Genomic DNA, 25,422 nt, shown 5'->3' with positions numbered 1-25,422 from the left:
AAGTCTTCTAGATATATGCTCTCACTGTGCCTTGTAATTTTTCTTTGTGGCTTTCATCATGGTCATTTACTTGACATCTTGTTAGATATAAACCTCCTAAGGATTTTTGTCCTGTTCAGTGATTAATTCTCAGCCCTCAGCTCCCTCCCTGGGATAGTAGGCAATCATTTATTTATTGAATGGTTGAAAGAAAGGGCATATTAAGAATATAAAACATAATAAAACAAATGCTTTAGAGTGAGAACAGACCTTTTTATTCATATATTGAGATAAACTTCAAGACAAAGAAAATAATTATAAATCATTCAGCAGAACATTCATTAAAATTCATTCTTTAACAGAGTTCTCACACAAAAATTTATTTTATGTAAGTCTGATATAACATTAAATATTTTACAAATCAGACATTTCATTTTTAAGTCTAATCATATAATCTCGTGTGCACTATAGACAAATAAATTAAAGATTTCCTTTACCAGTTTCATTTCATTTAACTATTCCAAGGCTTCCATTAAAATTCCACCACACCTTGGAAATTACCTGCAGCTTTTAAAGATACATGACTTAAACTTAAATGGCAAATCTTATGTAGCAATCCAAAAAAAAAAAAAAAAAAACCCAAACAAAACAAAAATAGGTAAGAAGCATTTCTTAATACAAATAAATTATACAATATCATTTACGTGTGAGTTTCTTCTCATTGGCATAGTTATCCAACTCAAAACAATTCATTTTGAAATTGGTGCTTAAAATGCTCCAATGTCACTGAAAAATCCCTATCATTTTATAAGTGCTCATAAATGGCAAATATCAGATAGGAATGTCCCGATTCCTGTGCTGAAGTGGAGACTTGTTCACATCCATGCCAGGCGTCATCTGCTATGCAGTTACTACACAGCTTGGCAACCAGTAATCCCAATTTTCAATAACATACTGAACTAAGCCATTTCAAGAAACACTTCTTACCACCTACATATTTCCAGATTGCTAGATATAGAAAGACACAATTATATTTGAAGTATGGGCCTTACAATAGGAAACTTTTAAAATATGAAAAGTATCACACCAGTGAAATTCTGTGAACTACTTTCAAAGTTAGAAATAAGAATATCCACGGCTAATGGAAGCTCTGCTCAGTGCAAACTTAGTGTGGTCTAAAATAATCACACATTTGAGGTATTAGCTGGAAATATATATACAGCTATACACGGACACATCCACAGACTGACTAGTCACAAATCTATTGGCCCCCAAACCAGCAGATAATAAAATCAAATAATCACGTACCACAGGAAAAAGTTACACACAGGGAACTTACCAAAAAATGAGGTTATGTAATCCTTAATATAAGGAGTATGTTTTGAATTAATGTTTGAGGGAAAATGTTTCCATTTATATGTAAGTACCTATTTAAATAGTAATAAAACGAAAAAGGAAACCTGAATTCTAGGACTGCATTGCCTCCCAGATTATTAAAGGAATATGCAAGAATTCCTTGAATATCCTCATTCTACCCACTTTTTCATTGTAATTAAAAATTACATTAAAATATTTGGGAAGTTATCAGATGACTCTTCACTGGTATATAGAAAATTTTATGGATTTTAACGGGGCAGTAACCCATTGTGGCCAAAAGACATGGCTTTTTAGCTATTTAGTCAAGATTAAAATTCTGGTTTATTGTTCTTTTTTGGAAGTTTTTCTCTTCTGATAAGAAAAAGAGACTATGAATGCCATTTTAGTTTGTTTCACTTAGTATAAAGATAGTTATATGGGTAATACTAAACCCAAGCTTCATATGGGGAAGCTAAATGCACTAATTTTCCTTTTGAACCACTTAGTCCTCTGACTTAATACTTACTGAACTGGAAAAATGGCTAATTTGGTCCGCAGGCTAACATCAAAAAATATTTCACTGCCTTAACAAAAGTGGGAAATTTACTTTTAATGATTATATAGGAATGCATTATTAGGTAATATTAACATGTCAAGTGTATTAAGATCAACAAAGGAAATCAAGATGTTAGTCATTTCTTGGTAACTATTTTACATTCTAGTGTAACTGAGGAGTTAATAGGAAGAAAACTTAAGCACAAAAGTGCAATTAAAGTAAAGAGCTGGAATTTTACATTCCTGTTCTGAGAACACCTGAGCTGACAAAAGACAGAGTGGCTTAATACCTTGGCATATATATGCCTTAAGGACCTTCTTTTCTCTACCAGATCTTTGTAAATCATAAGTAAGCATGTAATGATTATGAAACAACTACTTATTTAAGCATTCAAATGCAATATGTTTCTAAAATATAGTTTTCATTTATTAGATGGATTATACTTTGAGATTTCTCATTGTTGAGAATGATCAGATTTCATTAAAATAAATTCTGAAACTTGTAAATGTCTAGCACCTGTCTATGTGAGAACTAAGGAATAAAAAAAAAGTAGAAGAAAAGGTATTATTTTACTTTCCCCCAAATCCTCACAAAGATAATGTTTATGTGTGTGTTGTAAAGAAAGATAAAAATGTAAAGCATTAATAAATATACTTGCTGCCAAACTTCTAAAATAAAAAGCTAGTAAAGCAACACTTCAAGAGGGCTATTAGGCAATGATTAAAATGAACAGTACAAGTTTTCAAATGAAATTGCAAGACTCATGTAGGTAAAACTAAGATGACAAAACATTGGATTTTTAAAAGTAGCAAAAAATATGAAAATCTTACATCTTAACACATTGCAGACCAGTAGTTTTATTGCTAGCTTTACCCAGTGGCCAGATAAGTTTCTATTGAACGAGTACAAAAATGTTTTTACATAAATGTTAAAAGCATGCTTTAAAATTAAATACCCAGTGCATTTTGAAGTTACATGTTCTTACAAGCTAGTATCTTTTTAAAGTATATTTTGTAAAACACTGTAATATGAAGCGAGAATTCTCATGATCCGTCCGCAATGTGTTAAAATAGCTAACGTCTTATTTTGTAGAATTAACCAAAAATTATAACACCCTTGGCTGGGCCTTTACACCATGATACAGGTAACATTAAGGACTTAATCTTAACTTGCATATTTTATATGTAGCTTTTGCTGTCAGGCACTCAGTCATTTCCCACAGTTCGAAAATTTTTATCAACACATTTCCCCAAATATTTTATGAAATATAACAGAATGTAGAAAAGCAACTGAAATATAATACTGTCCAAAAGCCATGTATGACTTCTTAATATATTTCATTTATTTGTATAACTTCATCTGCTTTTTAAAGCCAGGATTAAGAGAAAAAGAATCAGGCAATAGAGTCTAGTCACATGAGCATCAACCACAATCATGTAAATATCCAATAAAATGGAAAAATAGCCTAGCCGATATGACTCAGTGGATAGAGCATCAGCTTGCAGACTGTTGTGTCCCAGGTTCAATTCTGGTCAAGGGCATGTACCTTGGTTGTGGGCACATCCCAGGAGGCAGCTGATCAATGTTTCTCATTGATGTTTCTAACTCTCTATCCCTCTCCCTTCTTCTGTAAAAAAATAAAAATAAAAATATACTTTAAAAGAAAGAAAAAATGGATGAAAATTTTCATTTGTAAGTTTTTTGATGCATATGAACTTTCAAAGTTAATTAGAATGCTGTGGCCTTTAAAACAATTCATCATATGGGCTCAAGAAAATATTTAAAATTGTATTTCTTTTAAGCACTGCTATTTTTTTTAAAGATGGCATTTCTAAAAGGAAGTTAAGCTGTCTAATTTCCCTATGACAATATATTGTTTAGTTTAAACTACTAATTCAACCAAATATTTCTACTGATTCATCTGGAAAGGGGATACAAGAGCAGAGTTTTTAAAGAATGGTCATTTAAAATTTTAACAGATGCTATAAATTGACTACATTCAGAAAAAAAAAAAAAACTTTAAACAAAGGAACACTTTAATTAGCATTCTCTCAAACATAAAAAAATTACCAAAGATGTGGTTCATGTTCCATTAACTGAGAATGAAGCAAAATTATTACTATGTTAAACATAGATTCGAAATCAACTAGTTTCATACCCCATATAGGCACTAAAATCTTCAATTTCCATCTGATTTCTCAAATTTGTATTGTGGATTTAATTACAAGGAGCTTATTCCTAAAGGATTAACTGAACTCTCAATGGTGAATAGATTTTAGCTCAGAATTTTATAAGGATAACTTGCTATAAGTCACTATTCTACCTGCTGCTATATTTCTGCTCACTGTTGTATGTGGCCAAACAGATCATGCCCTGATCAAATAAGTGTGCTGTAATCTACATATATATTTAAGAGTTGGCAATCAGTTTAAAAGGCACAAAGCAAAGTAGTAATTTTTCCTATTATTTGTAGAAGAAACCATTTACTTTTGGATTCTGCTTAAATTATCACCAAGAAGAAACTGCAAATTTCCATGGGGGAGGAGGAAACATGTAGTTCTCTTCGTAAAGTTTAGCAGCTTTCAAATACATATACGACGGTGGGCAAAAGTAGGTTTATAGTTGTGAGTACACAAAACAGTTTATTCTGTTATTATTCATTAATTATGTATTATTTGTTTGTGTTAATACTGTAAACCTACTTTTGTCCTCCCCTGTCTCTGAACATTTGGGGGCATTTTAATAATAGGAATTGCAAATGACATAAATGCAGTTTACTGTTGAAGCCCCTTTTTGTTTAATATCTATATAGCCATTTCCTCATATTTTCTTTAAAATCTATCAGTATAGCATTTCATTTCTCTGCATGGCTTAGCAATTCATAAAACTAAATAAATAGCAAATTGATATTCTATACCAGTTCATTTACCTCAATATATATTTTGGAATATAATGGCAACATTAAAATAGCAAATAATGCTACAAGATTTTACAGAAAATTAATTTAAATATCTTTTGATTTTTTCTTTTTGAAAAAGTTTAGTGTTTACACACTCAACATCTAAAAAGTAACATGTAATTCTGTCACAAAATATTTATGCTATCAACTTAAAGTGAAGTGTCTCATGGAGCTAAACACTAAAAGATTTTAAATAAAAAGGCAATAACTTACATATACACAAAATTATCATTTCACAAATATTTACATAATGGAGAAAAATGGAGAATCACTAAAACTGGAAACTACTACAGGTATGATAATCCTTTCTTGAGACATTTTTAGTTAGTAATCGTAAAAGCTTTTAAAATGAAAATAATTACAGAAGCATTACTAAAATATTACTGTTAGTTGTTCAGTTTATTACTATTTAAAGGAATAAGTCATAAACAGTCCAAAATTTCAGGGACCAACTATTCAGTTTAGTTTTTAACAACAAATCTTTTTCTTTAGCTCTCATGATGAAACTAAACTCACAGAAAAAATAAATAGTATGCTGAAAGATATAAATAAAATTCCAGTTCATCCTCCTTTATAAATACTGGTCAGCCGCTCCAGTTCTTTGCAGTTGTCCATGCTCAAGGCATCTGCCTTCCTTCGAAGTCGTTCATCACGGTATACTTTTGCTGCATATTGCATATCTATTTCTGTTCATAAACAAAAATATTTTGCTAAGTAAATAATAATTTAAATCAACAAGTTTTAACACAAATGATGTTTCATAAGAAACTCTTCAATGTACTTCTATTAATTGACTTTTTTTTTTTTTTTTAAAGAAAGAAGTCCAAGTGCTACTCCTAAAAGCTACTTGGAAACCTAGCATGTAAAACACAGAATTGCTCTGGAAGAGAAACAAGGATGGAGTCCTGTCAACCTTTTCCCTCTACTCCTGTCCCCAATGGTTTAAGAAGTACTGCTCTAAAGCAGCATCTTGAGTCCATATGGTTTTCTGCTGGTGGTGGTTTTTGCTGTGATCTTTTATTAAGGTTTCACATTATTTGATTATTTTCAAAACTTGGAAGTAGAAAACTTTGAAATCTGTTCTGATTTTGCTTGAATTTAATATATATATATAATTTATATATATATTATTAATATATTATATTATATATTATATAATTATAATAATATATAATTATAATAATATATTACATATATTAAATATATATTAAATATATATATAAGTATTAAATTATATATATATATATATAAAGCACATATATATACACACACACACACAATAACTGTACTGAAGGAACACAAATGAGAAAAAAAAGCTTCCTCTACAATCATAGCAGTGACATTCAGCAATAAGTACTTCTGAGGTTGCCTTCAGTATGTGGAATGCATTACTAAAGAAAAATAAATGAAGTAGGTATCAAATACTCTTCAGAGTTTTCCTTATTATTTTCCTGTTTTTCTCAGCCATTTCACTGTTTGTTACCACTTCGAAAGGGTGGCAGTACTTAGAGAAGATTTAACAAAAAAAAGGGGGTAACAGTGCCCAGAGTAGAGGACATCAGACAGGACCACAAACAGAATACCCAAAGAAAGAGTATTTTCTTTCTTTCTTTTAAATATATTTTATTGATTTTTTACAGAGAGGATAGAGAGTTAGAAACATTGATGAGAGAGAATCATGGATCAGCTGCCTCCTGCACACCCCCTACTGGGGATGTGCCTGCAACCAAAATACATGCCCTTGACTGGAATCGAACCTGGGATCTTTCAGTCCACAGGCCGACGCTCTATCCACTGAGCCAAAACAGTTTCGGCTAGAGTATTTTCTATTTTTTAAATATCTTCAAGAAAGATCTTTATTCAATCATTCAGGTTTGAATTTAACAACTACTATATTTACAAATGAGGCACTTAGAAAATCCTTTTGCAGCTGATTCTTCCCAAATGAGTAGTTAACTCAAAGTTCAGAGGGCTAGTGAATGGCAGAACCTAGATTCCAAACCAAATCTTAGTCCAATATTCTTTCCATTACTTCAGATTATTTCTTGTATTTCATAAAACATCTATTTTACCAATTTAAGCATTAGAGAGTGTTAGAAGTGACTCCAAAACAGAAAAACACTGGCAAAAGAATATTCATTGGCCAAAATTCTTTTTTTTAAATATTTTATTGATTTTTTACAGAGAGGAAGGGAGAAGGATAGAGAGTTAGAAACATTGATGAGAGAGAAATATCGATCAGCTGCCTCCTGCATACTCCCTACTGGGGATGTGCCCGCAACCAAGGTACATGCACATGCCCTTGTAGAGAATCGAACCTGGGACACTTGGAGTCCGAAGGCTGATGCTCTATCCACTAACCCAAACCGGTTAGGGCCCAAAAATCTTATTGATGGTATTAATTTGCAAAGAAGATAATCTCATTTTACTTAACTAGTAAAACATTCACTGATATTAACTGATGTTATTCTGAGTCCCTCTCACTTCCATCTTCATTCAAAATCACTATGTACTGAATTTATTGGATTTTATTTTGAAAAATTCAAACCTATCCTCACTTTTTGTCAATTTTGCTTTTACTGCCTCTACAATAAAAGCTATTGTGATTGTTGTGGTGGTTATTACTACTTTCTAGAACCATTTGAGAATAAGTTACAGACATCATGACCTTTCATTCCTAATTACTTGAGCATATTTTTCTTAAGAACAATGGCACTCACTTATATAATCACAATACTATTTTCAAATTCAGAAAGTTAACAATGATATCATACCAGCTAATATGTAGTCCACATTCAATTTCAACAATTATCCCAATGATGATGATATTCACTTATTCAACCTAATATTTATTGATGACAACAGTAACACAAATACCATTTAAGTCCTTGCTATATTAGGAATACTGTTACAGGCCACATGTACATTAAAAAATACTGTCCCGTTTAAGAATTGAGTTCTGATTATATAATAGGCAATTCTAGAACATTCCTTAAGTAAGAAGATCTACAGTAATCACTTTCCAAGATTTTGAATAAGTTTTTAAATGTTAAACATTTGATTAACTTACTCTGTTGTCTTTCTTTCCAGCAATTATCTCGAATATTAGTCACATAATCTTCTTCCACACTCTTTTCTACCTTTTGTAATAACATTCCTTTATATTCATTTTTAAAGTCCTTGTTGACATAATAAGCGACACCTAAGTTTTCTGTCTGCATTTTAATAGTTTGCCCTGATCCACTGTAAAAGAAATGCTTGATCATTATTTTTAATTAAAATTTTACATGCTGATCTACTATAAACCAAGCTAACAAAAATAATTAAAAATTAAAATTATTGGTAATCACTTATTTACATTATCTCAAATTCACAAATACTACCATTCATGTAATAAAAAAGTAATCATATTTTAATATACTATGTTCTTATAAGTTTTCTCAATTTTTAGTGAATAAAAATCTTATGTGGAAGAAATATAAAGTTATTTCTTCTTTTTATACCAATGCTTTTAATACTGTAAAATCATTGGCAGTATGATTTTACAAAGTTTCCTATATATTCATTGTATTACACTAAAGTTTTCTAGAATAGATGCTGCATTAAATTTCTTTTATATACGGACCTCATATATCAAATATATTATGGAAAAATGTTTCATATAACAAATATGTTTTTACTTAATATTTAACAAACAGAAAAGTGAAATCATTCCCTCCTTAATAACACAAATCTCTGTAAGATTAATGACAATTCTATTTTTGTCTTTTAAAGTGCTTTTCCTTTAATGCCATTACTTATTACATGAAATTGCTATCAAGTTCAAATATAGTACTGTCCTTATCCATAATGGAACAGATATAAACTAACAACATATTATAAATGTATCACTTGAGTAACTATTTTAAAATTAGACATTTTAAAACCTGGTATACTTGTAGTCACAGAAGATTTGGCACTTAAAAGTTTTAAAAAAATCACAAGGCCTTTTAATGAAAGTCAGATAAAAACAATAATTCTTATTTACAAAACTTCACAACTACTTACGATCTGGGATATAAGGAATAAGGAGGATTAGAGACCATCAGTTGGCTTAATAATGACACAAGGATCAATACAATAATGGGCATCAGCTGGATAAACACAGAAAAGCCTCCCTGTAAAAAGATCATCAAAGAATAACAAATTATAACTAGTTATCAATAATCCAACAGTTGTTATGCATTTTTAGGGGCAGAAGGGCCATTAGAGATCATTTCAAATCTGCCTGAACATAACAATTTCCTGAGGTGATTCTTAAAAATTTAGCTTTCTGGTGCTTCACTTAGTAATCCTGATTTGGAAAACACTGAAACAACCTGATCTTATTTTACAGATGAGAACTTCTCTCTTTCACACCCACAGATTCTATCAATAGGCAACAGGCTGCATTTCTACTCTGGATGTGAAGGTAGAGAGAGCACTGGAAGATTGAATGGTAGAGTAGGTGCCCAGGCCTTTTAATTTCTAGTCTAGTGCTCTTTCCACTTCATGTGATCTAATTGCTATATGCAATCAGGTATAACTGTTATATCCAATTTAAGTTTTTCAGTATAAATTCTAAATTCTTTAGGACTAAATGAAAAGTAACCTTCAAAATATACACACTGCAGATTACCTTCGTTAGAATCACAGAATACCAAATCTAAAGGCTTCATATTGCCCAACCACCCTTCCTGCTCCCCTAATATCTCTAAGGAATATTCTAGTCTCTGTTGAATGACTCTGGTAAGAGAAAACTCATTACTTCCTTTTAGAAAAACTAGCTCTATTTTCAGACAACTCGAATTGCTTTTCCTGAGCTGAAATTTGCCATTTTATAATTTCTAAACATATCATAAACATACATCTCCTCTTTCTTCTTCTCTTTCATGTCCACTATGCCGATGCTGATGTTGATGGCTATAACCAGCTTGCCCATTTGAAAATGAATGTACATTACCTAGAGAAAATTAAAAGGTTAAATTAGGGAGAGCAATTATGATTTTTAAAAATCATATTTTTTACGAAGAAAATACTTTTAGTTTTATTTATATTTGTAATATTTAAATTTTTAAAAGTTACCAAAATAATACATGTTTGAGCAGTGAATGTTTAATTGGCTTCTCCTTTTATGAGTGAAGGATGAAGGGAAATAGGAATGATTCTTCCCAGACTTTGCTTCCTTTAAGTAAAGTAGAATTCTCTCTTTATGAAAACCAGAATCTAAGTTATTCCCTAATATGCATACACAGAGAACTTTTGTTGTGGTTGCTTGCTTTTATGAACCTTGGGTCACTTCTCTGAAACCCCGCACTCTGCATTTATCAACTAATCACAAATATATCTAAAAATAAAAAATTATTTTTAAAAATAGTTGTAGACTACACTATGATAGAGGTAAGCCACAATTTATTCAAATATTCTCCTTCTTACGGATATTCAAGTTGTTTTCAAATAACGTGACCAACCAGAAATAGCTACAACTGACAAAACAAGCTATATTACAAAGGCAAAAAAAGAACTGTGAAAATACTATCAGAAAATTCACTACTACCTAAAAAATATTTAATTGTTCCTAGCATATTTTTAGTCTGAATATTTTTTCTGAGATATATATCCTAATATTTAAAAATGCAGGTTATATTTTCAGTCATTCATATGTATTTACCCATTCTCTGTCCTTCAAGGATTCTTTATAAAATGTCCTATCTATGACTACAATCTTTCTCAGAAAAATTCAGACAGGGCCACCAGACCAAATTATATTGCTGTGTTTATAAAAGTTCTCCTAATTTTGAATAGGATGTTTAACTTAGAACCTTAAGGAAATGTTGTAAAAAAAAGACCGGAGCTTTAATTATAAACACCTAAGAAGAGCTGCTCTTAAAGAAAATTAATTTCCATACAACAACTCACAGTAAATATAAACTAGCATAATACTACTTATGCTAGTATTATAAAATCTATTCATTTAGTATTACTCTACAATATTTTACTTTGATAGCCTAGTTCAAGTAATTATTTCTATTCCAATATAATTTTTAAAACCCACTCACTTTTTATATAACTTATAAATCAGACATTTTAATATTTCAATGGAAAGCACTTCCACATATATCAAAATTAACAATCTGTAATATTATAATATATACAAAGATTTCCAGAGAATCAATGTCAAATAGTTATCCATAGCCATAATTGCACTTAACTAAGACATTATCACTGGATTTCCTACTTATATCCTTTCTTCAGCTTTATGTAAAATATAGAAAATTGGTACTCTTCATATTTTCTTTTAATTTAAATTATGTCCTAGGAAAAAGGCAGACTTATAGTAAAAATAATGAGTATAACATTTTTCTTTACTTTCATAAAAAACCATCACAGGATAATAATGCTGTAAGAAATACAGGCAAGAAGGTAGATAAATCACTAAATAGCCTACCTGGAAGTAAGAATCTCTAGCTTCATAAAATATAACACTTATAATTAACATTAAAATACCTGAGGGAAATCCACCACCAAAAAATATATTAAACAAGTCTTCCGGAGTTATATCAGCTTCACAACCTCTATGGAAATTAAATCTACCATTGTTTTGTGGATTACATGCTTGTTCTTCATTGCCTGTGAGGTCATACTGTTTTCGTTTTTCTGGATTGCTTAAAATAGCATAAGCATTTCCAATCTCTGAAAAAGTAATGAGTAAGAGTTGGTAAGCAAAGTTTTTATATTACGAAAGACTGCCCCATATAAAAACTGTTATGTTAACAATAACAAAAACTATTTGAGGCTCATCAACAAAATAGTAAAACAGTAACACTTTCTTGTAAAGATGATATACTTGCCTGCAATTACACATCTTATTACCTCCCAATACAATTCTTTATAGTAGACAAGCAAGTCTCCCTACTGCCTTAAATGTAAGGAAATGTCCATCTTACTTTCTTACTATTGGGCTTCATCCCCTAACAATCTGCTTCTTCACTTTTGAGTATCCTGATCTAGTTATTCATTAGTGCCATTCAGACCAATAATAATAGTAAGTAGTAGGTACTACTGCCAGGCTCTGAACCCCAAACCTTATATATTATTCATTATTATGCCCATGGTACAAATGAGCCTCATAAGGCTCAAGATTAGGAAACTTGTTCAATGTCAAAAAAGCTTTTTAGCAAGTCAACTCTATGCAACCTACATAATATATTTTTGTTATTTGCATACTCCAGCCCAGAATGAGTTATTTTTATTCTATTTCTGAAAAATGTATTCCTCTTAAAACTGTAAACTTCATGAGAGAAGAAGCTATGTCTTTTTCACTGCATTATTCCAGTAGTTCAGTATAAAGTCTAAATTTGTTTTTATTTAATATATTTTTTTTCTTTTTAAAAAAATATATTTTACTGATTTTACAGAGAGGAAGAGATGGGGATAGAGAGTTAGAAACATTGATGAGAGAGATACATCGATCAGCTGCCTCTTGCACACCCCTCATTGGGGATATGCCTGCAACCAAGGTACATGCCCTTGACCGGAATCGAACCCGGGATCCTTCAGTCCGCAGGCTGATGCTCTATCCTCTGAGCCAAACCAGTTTTGGCTTATTTAATATATTTTTATTGATTTCAGAGACAAAGGGAGAGGGAGAGAGAGAGAGAAACATCAGCGATGAGAGAGAATTATTGATGGGCTGCCATTTGTATGCCCCCTACTGGGGATCAAGCCACAACCTGGGCATGTGCCCTGATGGTTATAAAACCATGACCTCCTGGTTCATAGGCTGATGCTCACCCACTGAGCCACTTTTGAATGTATCCAGATAGTCTCTAGTTTTCCCATCTCATTTTGTTACTTTCTTCATACTTATTTATAAAGAATTCTCTTTCATACTCCCATATGAGAGGCAACGGTATCAGAGTAACCACTTCATAGGTTATATAAATGTCTTATGACTAGGTTGTACACCTGAAACTAATATAATATTGTATGTTAAATGTAATGGAAGACTTTTTAAAAATTATTTAAAAAAAGAAGCAATTGTACATAGGTTATTAAAATGTCTTACTGTAATTTACAAAAGCAGAAACTACCATTCTGACACTTCTAATAATCATTTAGTTTCCTTTTTAAACTAGATCACATACACCTCTTGCAATAAGGGATATTTTAAAAATACTTTTTGAGTCCCTTGTGGTGGCTGCCATAGGTACTGTGCAAGCAAACAGATGCTCATTAGGCAGTTGTTTTGGGCTGATCACCTATCACTGAAATTAATGATACAGATACTCTGGAACTTTTCTTCTGATAGGGCTTCTTAAATCTGGATTTCAAAGATATGTCTCTGATGGTATGTGAACTCTAATGTATGAAAAATTAGGTGGATGATCCTTTTATTTGAAGAGATGGTACAAAACTTTCTTCAGATTTCAGACAGATCAATGCTTAGAAATACAGCTATCCTTTATAAAGTTGCTCCAATGTGGAAGCATACTAGTAATCAGAGATCCAAACAATGTACTGACAAACAACACCAAGGTTTTAACCCATACCTACAAAAAAAGCATAGCTATCAATATCTGCCAAAGTTGTATTTCCCTTAATAATATAAGTTTTAGAACTTAATCGTGCCTCATCTCATTTGATCCTCACAGAAGTCCTGGAGTAGGTAGAGAGGAGACTCAGTGAAATCCTATTGTATTTTCTTTTCATTATCCAGAAAACAGAGATTTGGAAAGCTTAGAAACTTGACCCAATTAAAAAGAGGTAAGAAATGGTGGACCTTAAAAACGACTTCAGGTTTTCTCACTGCACAGAATATAGTCAAACATTGCTACAGTAAATATTTTACCCTTTGTTCTCCCTGCCTAATCTACAATAATAATCTGCTTCGTGTTGACATTTACTGCTGTGGTGCTGACAATTACTTAAAGAGAAGTTGGGGTGCTTCACTGGGCTGGAAAAAGTTTAGCTAAATCAGAAAGTAGGTCTAATTAAGCAAGTTTATACTTTATCTATAAAAGGCTAAGTTGACTTGCACATGAACAATACATATAAGGCTCTCACTGCCACCAATTGCACGCGTGTGTTTCGACCTGTCATTGTTGATCATGACTTTGGTTGACATTTCTATTATAGAGAAATGGCGAACAGCGATATTAAAATATTTATCCTACTTAATTTCCTTTCAATGTGCATAAATTCATGCACTGGGTCACTAGTATTTAATAAGCATTAAATAAAAAACTATAAAATGCTTGCCAAATGTTAAGTATTATTATTATTTCAAATGTAGTCTATAAGACTTGACTCCCTTTTATGAATGACAAATTCTTTGAGTAAGAGGGTGTTTCATATTCTCATATTGTCTATAAGAATTAGGCTAAAGAGCAGAATTGACTTATGTTTAGAGATACACTCTAGATATTAAAAATATTGTACCAGACCTAACACAGGCAATATCTCTGATCCATTCTTATTTTACAAGCTAAATCATGTCCCTTTTTATGACATTCATGTATACATAAAAACACACAAATACTATTCAGATAGTGTCTAAAATTCTCTAAAGACAATGTTACTGTTTTGAAAATATCCAGGTCAAATAGAAGGGAAGTATTTCAGTCAAGTATTGCTTTAAAGTGTGCTTATACATATTATGCAATCACTCTCAAAATATAAATAAAGCCAGGACCGGTTTGGCTCAGTGGATAGAGCGTCGACTTGGGGACTGAAGGGTCCCAGGTTCGATTCCGGTCAAGGGCATGTACCTTGGTTGCGGGCATATCCCCAGTAGGGGGTGTGCAAGAGGCAGCTGATCGATGACTCTCTCTCATCGATGTTTCTAACTCTCTATCTCTCTCCCTTCCTCTCTGTACAAAATCAATAAAATATATATATATATATATAAAATATTCCGTGCTCTGAGAAACTTAAAATCCTAACTGTAAAGAACAAACAGCCACATGAACTTGAAAGTCCATTTACTCTACCCTCCTTGTTGGAACCTTTTATTTTTAAAGCTTTACAAAACACAAAAGAAAATATCTGTACTAATTTAATTCCCTAGACCAATTATCCCCCTTTTTCTTTTCTTTTTCTTTTTTAAATATATTTTATTGATTTTTTTACAGAGAGGAAGAGAGAGGGATAGAGAGTTAGAGAAACATCGATGAGAGAGAATCATCGATCAGCTGCCTCTTGCACACCCGCTACTGGGGATGTGCCCGCAACTAAGGTACATGCTCTTGACCGGAATCGAACCCGGGACCTTTCAGTCCGCAGGCCGACACTCTATCCACTGAGCCAAACCGGTTTCGGCTATCCCTCTTTTTCTAAGAGGAAATTAAAAGCAAGTGGTTTCATGTTCTGAAAAAAATGTTTTGGTAATTACAGAGCAATCAACCTATATTTACCTATATTTATCTTTAGTCTTGCTTAGAAGAAACAGCTTGGTTATCTTCAAAACAGAAGTTAGGTATGACTGGTTAAAATTAAAGTAAGATGACCCAAAAGGTAATGAAAAGATCCCGTGTGCTGGATGAATGAAACTTGTCATTTCTGTATGATGACACTAGATGTAATATTTTCTAATTAACTGCCTTTACTCACCAACTATCTATAGATTACAATTTGGGTTTTCTATGCAGTTTTCACTCAATGAAAAATGGGCTCATAAAAAACTCCCTATTCTAATCTTCTTTGGGATTAATTGGCATTCTGATTTATAGATAATCTCCTGCATACTGGATAATGTAAGTCTTTCCTCTAGAGATAAATAAACTTCTAGCATGTTGGTAAATATTAACTTTCTAATTTTGTAAAGCAGAATATTGAAATCTAAAATATACTAAAACCAAAGTATAACGAATCATCTTTGTTAAACTCCTTCTGGGTGTCTAGCTAGGGAAACATTTATGCTGTTCACCACCTCAAAATACAACACAGGCTATACAAATATTGGTAGATCCACTTATTGTTATTCCAAAACCAATAATGCTAACATGACTTCAGTGCAGAAATGGGAGAAAAAAAGCAGCTTAACTTTCTCAACATGAATAATGATATCACCTAGCAGATCACAAACATGCAAATAACTCACTGCCGCTATGTTTTTAAATGTTTGAAAAACAAAAAATATGCCTTAGCCAGTTTGGCTCATGGGATAGAGCGTTAGCCTGGGGACTAAAGGGTCCCAGGTTCTATTCTGGTCAAGGGCATGTACCTTAGTTGCAGGCATATCCCCAGTAGGAGGTGTGCAGGAGACAGCTGATTGATGATTCTCTCTCATCGATGTTTCTAACGCTCTATCCTTCTCCTTTCTTCTCAATAAAAGATCAATAAAATATATAAAAAACTAAAAATAAAAAATAAAAATATTAAGTTATTTTAATTTTAATTCATAATGTGAAAATTTTGCCTTAACTTTTGGGGGCATATATGCTAGAGTTAAATTAGTGTTTTTGAGTAAAGAAAAATTTCCTGTACTACCCAAGACACCATTAATTTAAGGAAACAAACAGAGAAGGCTCAGTCATGGTGATTATTTTACTTTCACTTAGTATCACTTTGGCGGCTGTTTTTATTGGAATATATTAACAATCCCAAACACATTTTGCTTGGCCACTTCCTTTAAGAAATAAAACCATTTGGAAACCGTTTTGCAGGAAAAATCAATTGAGTCCTCTATCTTTTAGAAATATTTTAAAAATGAGTATATCCTTCCTATTATTCCAAGATTTCAGCATTTATTTCATTGTAAGCATTGTACTTGGCTCTATAAATGCCAAATTCATAAAAACAAATAATCATAAATTTAAGCATTTTCCTATGAACTAGAAGTTAATTATTGAGTGATTTCTATAGAGCAAAATATGAAATTACAAAATCAGTTATTTTATGTTTATTTCCTAAATAGACCCCCAAAAATAATATTGATAAATTAAGACAAATAAAGAGTAGGCCAGACAAATGAAACTAATAATTAAAAAGAAAAAAGTCACATTAGTTAGAACTACATATAAAAAATACAAAACTTGGCCAGAGTTGATAGAAATGTAAAATCACTGGGCAGATAGCAATTCCAAGTAATTTCCCAATTCTAATACCTTAATATTTCTAATATCTAAAAAACTCACAAAATCTCTATTTTCCTTTTAGTTCCCTTAGAACCAGATGGTAATACGCTAGAGGCTCATGCATAATCATTACCCACTGTGCGCAGTAAATTAGAAAGCATGTTGCTTTCATGAAACCAAACTGCATTTGTTTGGCTCTTAGAACAAGTTCATAGTGAAGTTTTAAAGGATTTTGAGGACCCTTATGCTGGCTTCTAGGCACCAGACTAAAGGCAGAATTTAATATTCTGAAACACTAACTGGCTTCTAAGAAGAGCTTGGTAAAATTGCTTTAAAGGGTTTACTTTACTTTTAAAAGCATCTGTTGCTCCAGGTGCATGGTTTTTGTCTGGATGAAACTTCAAAGCAAGCTTTCTATAAGCTTTTTTCAAATCTTCATCACCAGCATCTTTGGTAACTCCAAGTACTTCATAGTAATTTTTACATTTGTTTATGCTGTGAACAAGAGAGTGTGTTATAATGAAAATTTCAAGGAAGAAGTTTATGTAATAGCTCCAATGTTTTATTTATTAGAAGAGTATAAAGAACTGTCTGTGGATTGTTTCCTCAATATCAAATGATAGCTTATCCTATTAAGGGTTAATGCTTTCATCTGTTTTTTGACCAGACCATTGCTCCAACTTCTTCCCAGTCTAAGAAGAGTTGACCATGAGAATGTCCTTGGTGTAATTTATCAGAACTACATAGAAGTAAAGCAAAATCCGTAACAACTGTGGGTGAAGGACAGAGCAAAAAGGATAAGCATAAAGAAATTCAATAATCCTCACAAGTACATTGCAGCTAAAGAACAGTCTATGTTACACTTAAGAGTTTTGTTGTCCTGTAATGTATACCTAACCAAATATCAAACAACAGTTTAGTGCATGTAAAAACAATCACAGCACACTATGGTTTAAGTGTCAAGGCAAGTCAATTCATCTTGGCCATGCTAAAGAGAATTCATTGGTGAAAGATAAAATCTCATGATAAAATATATCTTGGGACACAAAAATATTTGTTACTCCCATTTTCATTGTGATAAGCATATTTTTAAAGATTACAGTAAGTCCTCACTTGATGTGGTTTTGTGTCTTAGCAAAATGATGTGTAACAAAACAAATTTTACCATAGGCTAATTTACATAAACAAGAGTTAAGTTCCTACATTATAACATCTCATCAATGTTATAATGAAACAATGTTGAATGAATCATTATCCAAGGTCCTATTGTACTTACATAGTTTATAACCCTAAAGATGTAATTGATTTAAAGCCAGAGTCTTTAAAGTATATTAGGAAAAGAAATATTCTAAATGGGACTGAGAAAATTAATACTTTTGGATCCTAACATTCTCTCACAACCTAAAAATTTTTATTCACTAAAATCCAGTTACATCATATACATTTTTGTAGCCGACTTTATGACTCTAGATGTGTTCCACGTGTAGGTGGCTTGATGACAGAGGTAGAAACAGGTAAAAAGATATTTGAGGTATAATTGTTCACTGGCAGCAAAAGTATTTCAAACACTGACTCAAAGTTTTCAAAGAAGAGAGACAGGATTGATCGTTTTTTAAACTACTAAATATATTACTCATCATACCGCTTGGTACATGATAGGCTCTCAGTAAATATTTCTGGAATAAATGAGCATAAAGCTCTTCTTTTATAATGAAATCATTTATCATTTGGTTTGTAAAATAGGGAGAAAAAAAGAAAGAAGACCTTATATAACTAAAATTATAGAAATTTTTCCATTATTACAAATTAAAATCTGATGCCCAATCCTTCTTTATAATAATGATAATTATAATTGGATTTTTCTACTTTAGATAACAAATATTAACACAAGTCAATATTATTTCATGAATATGACATTTTCTTTATTTGGTCAATAATATTTATTGAGTACCAACTATGTCCCAGATAGTGTCCAGGCATTTAAGATACATTTGTGAACAAAACAAAAAATGATCCCACCATAGAAGAAACTCACTCTCCTGAATATGATTAAAAACTATGCAATAGAAAAAAGGGGAAGGGAACATTTATAGAACACCTACTGTGTGTCAGACACAGACTTCTAAAAAGGGTATAGTAAAATTGCTTTAAAAGCAGTATCCATGCTCCAATATCCATTAAGAATATCCATGTTCTAATAAGCTCTGGAAAAATGTTAAATTATTCTATTAACAATCTGATTGCAAAAACCTGACTTGAACTCTTAAAGGTAAAATTTGACCTGAACAATGTGAAACTGCTACACAGTCTTCATATATCCCATTTAAGTGAATAGTTGTATGTTTTGTTGCAGAAATGTTACCGTTAGGGTCCGAGCTGCTTACCAGTTATGTAACGTATAATGCATACTTCTTATTACCTTTCTAAATATGAATGATTCAAATTACAAACTATATCTGGTCCACTAAATTTTCACATAGAGAATTGTAGAATCTTATGTTGATTGAGCTGCTTACCAGTTACGTTACGTATAATGCATACTTCTTATTACCTTTCTAAATATGAATGATTCAAATTACAAACTATATCTGGTCCAGCAAATTTTCACATAGAGAATTGTAGAATCTTATGTTGATTATTTTACATAAATTATCTCATTTACTCCTCATTAGGTAGATTTTATTTCTAATTAACCAATGAGGAAATCAAGGCTTTGAGAGGTTAAGTAAATTGCCAAGTCATATAACGAAGTAATAGATGGGAAGAAACCAGGACTTATTTCTTCAACAAAAATTTACTGAACATCTACTTTCTGCTAAATGCTGTTTCAGAGGCTATAGTGGGGAATAAAACAATACAAAAAATGCCTGCTCACATTCAATTTACAATTGGGACAGGACCAGGCAATGAACAGATATACAAGTAAAATATGAAGTATATCACATGGTGATGAATATTTAGAGAAAAGTAAAGTGGCAATAGGAATGGAAGAGGAGGCCTGCTACAGTGATTAGGAAAGGTACGAGTAAGAATTCAAATATCAGTTTGTACAACTTAAAAATCTTGTTGAGAGCCAGAATGAAGAAGAAAAGGAACCTCCTCAGACTCCAGAGGAACTAACCATCTCCTTCCTTGCAATTTGCTTTTCTAATAAGGGTTTAAACTCACTTTTTTCCCTCTAAAATGTTTTCAAATGTCTTTCCGTGCCAGAACATGTGTTCTCTGCCTCCGTTCTTGCTTAGTTTCTACCACTTCTTCAAACTCACTTGGCTCTTTCTCTCAAAAAATCCTCAAGACTAGGTTGGTGACCCTCTCAGAGCCTCTCACAGCTCTTGGAACTTAGCCCTATTCCAGCAATTACCACACTGCACTGCTGCTACCTGTCTACATGCCTGACTAGTCTTTCTAGACTTAGGTCCCTTGAAGGCAGGCACTGTTTCTTATTTACCTTGTGGGCAGGGGAAGAGGGTCTTTTTTCAATTCTTTTTTTAAATATAATATAGATGGTTATTTAAATAGATTCCATATTTATTAGTGTTTAAGGAAACGTTTATTCTTGGAGGCAAAGGTTTATTTATTTTATAAGTTTAGCAAAATAATTTCTTTTCATTTAAAGAACTACAATTTAAATCATATCCTAATAAAATCCCCATCATTCAGCCAAAGCCGGTTTGGCTCAGTGGTAGAGCGTCGCCTGTGGACTGAAAGGTCCCAGGTTCAATTCCGGTCAAGGGCATGTACATTGGTTGCGGGCACATCCCCAGTAGGGGGTGTGCAAGAGGCAGCTGGTCGATGTTTCTCTCTCATCGACGTTTCTAGCTCTCTCTCTCTCTCTTCCTCTCTGTAAAAAATCAAAAAAAAAATCCCCATCATTCAAATTACCTAACGGCTATACAGAAGTGTTTTGAATAAATAACTATAAAGACAGTCCAGTTAATGATTTCACACTCATCTTGTTAAAATAGATGGACTTTTAAAAATGAGATATTAAAAATCTTTCATATTAGATCCATGACACCTTTTCCTCAGATTTTCAATATATTTCAACTCAATATATTTCAATATATTATACCTCAATTCATTGTTATGTGCTTAGTTTCACAGAAAGTTACTTTTACAAAGTTATATCCCTTTTTCTTCGGTCTTATTGTAAGCTAGTCTTACTTATGTAATAGATGCAGCATTATTGCATGGCTTCTCCCATTGAGCCAAATTGTCACTGAGCAACTTGTTTGCATAATTGTGCTAACAACAAGATAACTTTCTTCTGAAAAATCCCCTGTGTATAGGTAAAACAAAAACAAAAACATACAGCATGTAAGTGTTTGCTGGTGATCTGTTAACCTCACTAAAGCAATACTTAGGAAGACTAATATAATGAATACGTGTTCCACGATTGAACTAATCAACTCTTATAAAGTTATTAACTAAGTATTTTGAATAAGTTAGGGATTCTCTTTAAGAAATAGAGGCCTGGTGCACGAAATTTGTGCACTGGGGGTGGGGTGTCCCTCAGTTCAACCTGTACCCTCTCCAATCTGGGACTCATCAGGGGATGTCTGACTGCCTGTGAGATCAGGCCTAAACCAGCATCAGACATCACTCTCACAATCTGGGACTGCTGGCTCTTAACTGCTCACCTGCCTACCTGCCTGCCTGCCAGCCTGATTACCCCCTAACCATTCCCCTGCTGGCCTGATTAACACCTTACTGCTCCTCTGCTGGCCTGATAGCCCCCAACTGCCTTCCCTTGCCAGCCTGATTTTACCCCCAACTGCTCTCTGCCACCCATTTGGTTCTGATTGGTCGGTTTCTATGCCAGGCAGCTCTGCCTCCTAAGCAACCATTGGCTCTTCACAGTTGACCCAGATTTGGTTCTGATTGGTTGGTTCTTATGCCAGTCAGGGTCTCTGGGCCTATCAACAGGGCCTAATCAGAAAGGCAGGGCTGATCAGCAGCCCTGGTGGAGGCCTGGAGAGAAATGGAGATGCGGCTTCTGACCAGGCCTAGAGCTAAAGAAAGAAGCAAGTGCTGATCAGTACCTGCCACAGAGGATGCAATTCAGACCCTGCTTCTCTCTTCAGGCCACTCTCTGGGCCTGATTCGCAGGCCCCGCAGTCAGTACTGGGTCACCATGTCTGTAGCCATAGCAGTCAGCACTGGTCGCCACGACGACTCAGAGATGCCTGAAGGGCTGACTTTCAGTTGGTCGAGCCTCCCGGTCAGTATGGGTGTGACAGACCCAGGGTTTTTATATATTAGGATGTTTCAATCATATTTAGTCCCCAAAGCGAAAAATAACTAAATTTCTTAATAAAAAATGTATAATAAAATTATTGAGCAGAGAAACAATTTCTCATGTAGGTATACTACTAAGCTAATACTTCTTCCAGATAAGAATTCATGATCTCAAGCATAGCTGGGTCCCAAATGCTAACCAGCAATCTTTCCATTCCCTCTGCTTTTTTGCTCTGCAAATATTTCATTCTTTTACCATTCTCCTCCAGCTTTCAATCTCATCTCTTTTTTCCTAACTCTCAAAAGATAACCTCATCTCCAATTTCAGAGAGTATAGAAGCCAACTGACAGAAACTCCCTTAACATTTTATGTTTCCATCTGGCCAACTCTGACCATATACAAATGTATCTGTACTCACAATCATCTTTCTTTCTTCCACTCTTAAGATGTCCCCTAAATACTAGAACAAAGAGATAGCAAAAAAAAAAAAAAAGCATTTTTACCATGCCTCATTTCTACTGGGAGTTTGACTGCTACTATGATGTACTCCTCCCTTCAAAGTTAGAGTAGAGAAAATTTTAAACAAAGATTTTTTTTTAAACCAGATTTAGAATATTCCTGTTCGCCAAAAACTTCAACTGTATGTTTAAATTACATTTTCAAATATATAGGTGATTCTATAGTCTTTCTTAAAAAAATCACGAGATGATTCTAAGTAAAAATGACATGTATACAATTAACTTTATTTAGGTCTTTCATTGAGGACATGTTCTCCCCCAAAAGAGCAATTTCTACAAAAAATGAAATTTTTTTTTCAAATAGGTATGTTTTCTTGGGAGTGCATTTCAACACATTGGTTAATTAAAGCTTTTTCTTAAAGAAATTCAAAAGCAAGTCTCATGTATTCACTTTCTCACTTTCTTAGCCATCCCTGACAAAATACTAGAGTTATAAAAGTGTGGTTAACAACACTACTTATATTCTTTTTCTTTTTAATATGTTTCTATTGATTTTTAGAAAGAGGAAGGGAGAGGGACAGAAAGATATAAACATTGATGAGAGAAACATCATTTATCGACTGCCTCCTGTATGCACCTACTGGAGATCGAGCCTGAAACGTGGGCATGTGCCCAGATCAGAAATCTAACCAGTGATATCCTGGCTCCTGCATCGATGCTCAACTGCTGAGCCACAGCAGCTGGGCAACATTACTCCTCTTCTTAAAGTGTCTCATTACCCTCCATGCTAATCAAATACCCTTTGTCACGGCTTTGCCATAATTAGGGATTCTTTTACATCAAGTTTTAGCATCTAAATATATAAGGAAAAAAGCAAAATACGTAAGAAATTGCTATTTTATTTTAAATTATTTTAATTTCAAATTATGGTGAGTAAAAATAGAATAAACTAAAAAGCAAGAATGAAGAAAAAAGAAAAGAATAAAAGAGATAAGAAAAGGCAAAAAGACTAGTTTTACCGACTCTTCACTTTAGCTAAGTCACTTGATTTAATTCATTCTCTGTGTGAATTACCTGATTAATCACTGTTCAGGGTCCTTTATCCTTATACTTTAGTTTCTCTAGAGAGCAACATTAACACCACATCAATATAGCTTCCTAAAGTTGTAGCAGGAAGCAAAACAGTATTTTCTCTAGTGTGTCATACTCAGAGGTTCATCTGATTTCCAGAAAATTTTTTCTTAATTATAAAACTAGTAAAATCTCTAAAACCCAGTTCATAATTTTTCAACTCTATTTAATTCTTCTGCTTTCAGTGGAAGCGTATCATGAGGTGAAAGTAAAACACGCAGAGAAAATAGACAGTTAAAAAAATAAAATTAGAACATTGGGGGGCTGGGTGAGAAGGGTGAAAGGATTAAGTAATAATAATTCTTCTATATAATAAAAGCTTAATGCAAATTATCTGACTGGGAGTTCGACCGCTCACTGTGACGTGTGCTGACCATCAGAGGGTGACGCGGAACATGACAGGCATCGGAGAGGCAGTGTTGACTGAGGGCGGCAGTGGAGGGTTGTTGCCAACCTCAATGGGCCCCGTTGAGAGCGGGACCATAGCAGGATGGTGGAGCAGGTGAGTGGGCGGGACCAGGCCGAGGTGGGTGCGAGTGGGGGCCCAATCACCCCACTTATTGCCCTGCAGACAGTGACCAGCAGTGTAGGTGGAGGGTGGGGCCTCCATCCAGCTCCTAGGTGCTGAGGGAGCCAGCTTCAATCAATCACCCTGCAGGTGGGATGGTGGAGCAGGTGACTGGGCGGCACCAAGCAAGGGTGCCACGCAGGGCTGCAGGGCTGCAAAGTTGGGGGTACGAGCTGGGGCTGCAAAGCTGGAGAAGACAGCTAGGGCCGGATTCCTACAGGTCACCCAGAGGGACCCCCACCTGTGCACGAATTCCTGCACCAGACCTCTAGTAATAATAAAAAATAACAACTTATACACACAGACAACAATTTGGTGGTTACCAGAGGGGAAGGTGGGTGGAGGGAGGTAGGAGAGGGTAAAAAGGAGGATAAATGATGATCAAAGATGTTTATGAACACACAATACAATCTATAGACAATGCATTATAGAATTGAATACTGAAACCTATATAATTTTATTAACCAACTAGAGGCAATTGTGCACAGATTTGTGCCTGGGTCAGGTCCCTCAGCCTGGCTGACAATCGGAGCCAATTGGGGCCAATCAGGGACAGCCAACTGACAGGAGTGGGCAAGATATCATCCCAATAAATTCACAAAACTTAAAAGAACATTATGCTGTTTGCATATCTGTATCTATATCTATCTATCTATCTATATATAAATCTATATATATAAAAACCTAAGCGAACAAATGGCCAGTGGCTATGACACACAATGACCACCAGAGGGCAGCCCAATCAGCTCTGATCACCGTGATGAATTTGTGCACCGGGCCTCTAGTATATATATAAAGATAACCTTAGTAAAGAATATAAATAATAATCTAGAAGTACTAAAAAAAAAAAAAAAAAAAAAAGATGGAGCCTTCCATAGAGTTGGTATTGTACAATCTGACTTTATAAAAAATATAAAGATGGCAGTTTATAGACTGATTTCATTTTGTTTATTATTTATTATTATTTTTTAAATTTATTTTTAATCCTCACCCCAGGATATTTTTCCATTGATTTGTAGAGATAGTGGAAGAGAGAAAGACTGAGAGAAATACTGATGTAAGAGGAACACACTAATTGCTT

The 25,422-nt window shown here is 33.4% G+C and overlaps 1 protein-coding gene across 2 annotated transcripts in view; it reads right to left on the bottom strand.

Annotated features, from left to right (window-relative positions):
- Positions 1-231: 231 nt before the first annotated feature.
- Positions 232-25,422, bottom strand: part of DNAJB14 (DnaJ heat shock protein family (Hsp40) member B14) — a 43,686-nt gene continuing 18,495 nt past the window's right edge. For both annotated transcript variants that reach the window (XM_084884485.1, XM_084884486.1), the window contains 6 exons: positions 17,295-17,440; positions 11,376-11,561; positions 9,737-9,831; positions 8,898-9,007; positions 7,921-8,093; positions 232-5,536 (listed from right to left, as the gene is read on the bottom strand). In XM_084884485.1, the coding sequence (XP_084740611.1) occupies positions 5,412-5,536; positions 7,921-8,093; positions 8,898-9,007; positions 9,737-9,831; positions 11,376-11,561; positions 17,295-17,440 (835 nt within the window). In that variant the 3' untranslated portion in view covers positions 232-5,411. The remainder of the gene's footprint in view (positions 5,537-7,920; positions 8,094-8,897; positions 9,008-9,736; positions 9,832-11,375; positions 11,562-17,294; positions 17,441-25,422) is intronic.

The sequence above is a fragment of the Pipistrellus hanaki genome, assembly GCF_964339955.1.
Source record: "Pipistrellus hanaki genome assembly, chromosome: 1".
In the NCBI taxonomy this organism is placed as follows: Eukaryota; Metazoa; Chordata; class Mammalia; order Chiroptera; family Vespertilionidae; genus Pipistrellus; species Pipistrellus hanaki.
Note: the sequence above shows the minus strand (reverse complement) of the source record. Positions and strands in the feature narration are given on the sequence as shown.